This window comes from Cryptotermes secundus, unplaced genomic scaffold, assembly GCF_002891405.2.
Source record: "Cryptotermes secundus unplaced genomic scaffold, Csec_1.0 scaffold369, whole genome shotgun sequence".
NCBI classification, from domain to species: domain Eukaryota; kingdom Metazoa; phylum Arthropoda; class Insecta; order Blattodea; family Kalotermitidae; genus Cryptotermes; species Cryptotermes secundus.
In genome coordinates this window covers 364,697-367,325 of record NW_019725844.1, presented here as the reverse complement: position 1 = coordinate 367,325, position 2,629 = coordinate 364,697, and the positions used below count along the sequence as shown (strand labels likewise).

The 2,629-nt window shown below is 35.8% G+C and overlaps 1 protein-coding gene across 2 annotated transcripts in view; it reads right to left on the bottom strand.

Moving 5' to 3' along the window:
- Positions 1 to 247: 247 nt before the first annotated feature.
- The window catches only part of LOC111863684 (syntaxin-8), a 12,099-nt gene continuing 9,717 nt past the window's right edge, over positions 248 to 2,629 (bottom strand). For both annotated transcript variants that reach the window (XM_023850213.2, XM_023850214.2), the window contains exon 6: positions 248 to 369. In XM_023850213.2, coding sequence (XP_023705981.1) covers positions 311 to 369 — 59 coding nt within the window. In that variant the 3' untranslated portion in view covers positions 248 to 310. The remainder of the gene's footprint in view (positions 370 to 2,629) is intronic.

Genomic DNA, 2,629 nt, shown 5'->3' with positions numbered 1-2,629 from the left:
CCAAGATAATTTACTTCTGCCACTACCATCAAACACCAAAGATGTTCAGAGTGCTTTTAAACAGGAAATTTCATTCATAGCAGGGATACAGTCAACAGCTCCTCCCCTTTTACCCTACAGTTTGGGGGAGAGTCATTGCATTTGTCCCTGGTTCCGTTGTGTTCTCAGTGCTCAACTATGCAAATGATACGTGTATACCGTGATGAAGTTTTCCAGTTTTGCTTCTTATACCACATATACAAGCCACTGATGCATATAGTTTAAAAATGTTTTCACTGTACAAGTTATATACCTGTACTCCAGTGTTCATTCACACGAAGGTAACTATTAATATGGAAATGAAGAGCAAAATGATGACAACCCAGAACCCTGTAGACAAGAAAACAAAACAAATGAACAGACTGATTTTTATTACTGTGAGTTACTGCTCTCACACTGTCAGCAACCCATTTCAGTCCTCTGTAAGAGGGCTTCTGACATAATTTTCACATACAGGTCCACTGTTGGGAGCTTTCTGTCATGAACTTAAAAATTTACTACCATGTTATGACTGCATGCTCAGTATTATATTTTTCCATAGTTTTTTGTCTATTTTTATACAAATTAATTTGTAGCTGCTACACATGATTTTGAAAATCAAGATGGAAAAGATTAACTACATAAATATATGAACAAACAGCACATGTGAAGTTTGCACCGGTATACCTCATACTTGCAGTTATATTTTCTTCATTTCCCTCCTTGCTTAACCATATTATTAACCCTTTAAATACCAATCTACCCAGACATTACATAAGTGAAAATAAGAAGGGATACATTACATGCTCTCTGCAAAACGTTCATAAAAATAATGCATAAGGGGAGGTCATGACTGATTATCCATATGTGTTTCATAACTAAACAAATTTCATCTATATAAAAATATTTATTTTATTTTGATTCACATTAGCCTGACATAGCCCCTGATTTACACAAAGTTCAAATATGACTATGAATTTTCATAAAAATTGGTCATCATACACCAAAAAGTTGATACGTGATGTAAAATACGTTTCTTATCTAGACCTGCACTTCCATTTAAAAACATTTTTAATATAGTATATATTTCAATAAATACAACAGGAAGATTATTCACCCCTCAGCAACAATTACTTACTTCTGTCACAAGAGCGGAATACAACATATAGAATGCAAGAAGAAATAATAACTCTTAAAACTCTCAGGAGATACCAATGAACTTAATTAACATGATTGTTTTGTATATCTTTAAACAAACATTCACAGAAATTAACATAAAAATAATGTAAAGTCACTACTCTTTCTACGGATAGTGAAAATTGTTTTTCCTGCAGCCACACTTCATACATACATTGAATCATGTATGATTCCTTTTCACTAAATACAAAAACTGGTACAGGACAGTCTGAGAGGAAAGAAGTTAAACATGAACAAAAGAGAATCTCGAATGGCCATAATAATTCTGTACACAACCTCCCTACCCAACACAGAGCCAGAATAGTTCAGTCAGCTAAAGTGACTGTTTATCAGTTGGACAACCATGGTTCAACAGTTGAAAGATGCACACAGTTCTCTCTTCCCCCACATACAGACCAACTGTTGCATTCAATCTACCTTCAATAACAACTAGGGGCTCTTTTCCCAGGGCTGCCATGGCCAAAACACGAAGCTAACCACTTACCTCCATCCAGAACCAAGGACAGAAATGAGATTTGAGGGTCACAGCAGTGAATATTAAGATTACAGTCTTCTGAGATGTGACACCATGCAGTTTTATAGAAAAATACCAATGCTTCAAAGGAATCTGCTGCCTCCATGTTGAGAGAAGATGGTCATTGGTATCTAATTATGAAACTAAAATGTCTTTAAGTCCCAGAAGACAGTACTCTCAAGGTTAATAATATGTGGCAATTTGCCTCTAAACGCCTATATGCCTTAATGACAAAATGCTTAGGCAGAAGGGCAACTGTTATGATTTAAGTGTTAAGAAAACACTTGATATAAATCTCCAGTCCAAATTTTAAGCACATTTTACTGTAAGTGCTTCATAGTGAGAATAAATCCTTCTATGCAAGTGCTATCAGCTACGCATATAATGGTCCAGCCCACTGATACCAATGAAAGATATGCTACAAGAAAATGTAAATAACTAGACAACAACTAGAGGAACAACTGTCATCTGACGAAAATATTCCATACGCCTAAATAACAAAACTTACAAAGTGTCTTATCCTTCCTGTCCAGCACTGTGACCTGTCTTGTTTCATTACGCACTCTGCTATCTGTCCGGTCCATATGCTCAGCCAAATCATCAATTATTTCTGAAACATATAATTCCTGAAACTTACTCTCTGGTAGATTATAACCTGAAAGTTATAACCGCAATAAAATGCATATCCTGAACCAGACGAATTCAATCACCACTGCCTTATGGTATGGGGCCCTCACCCAACGTACCACAGCTCTGAACATTCTCCTCAGCACTTCATTTTCAGATCTTCCAATTTCTGCTCCTCTGTGAGAAAATGAGACTTAAAAACTGTAATCATGCAAATCAACAGATGAGAAAGTACCAATAAACACAGTATGTTCATCAGTACTGTGAACAGAT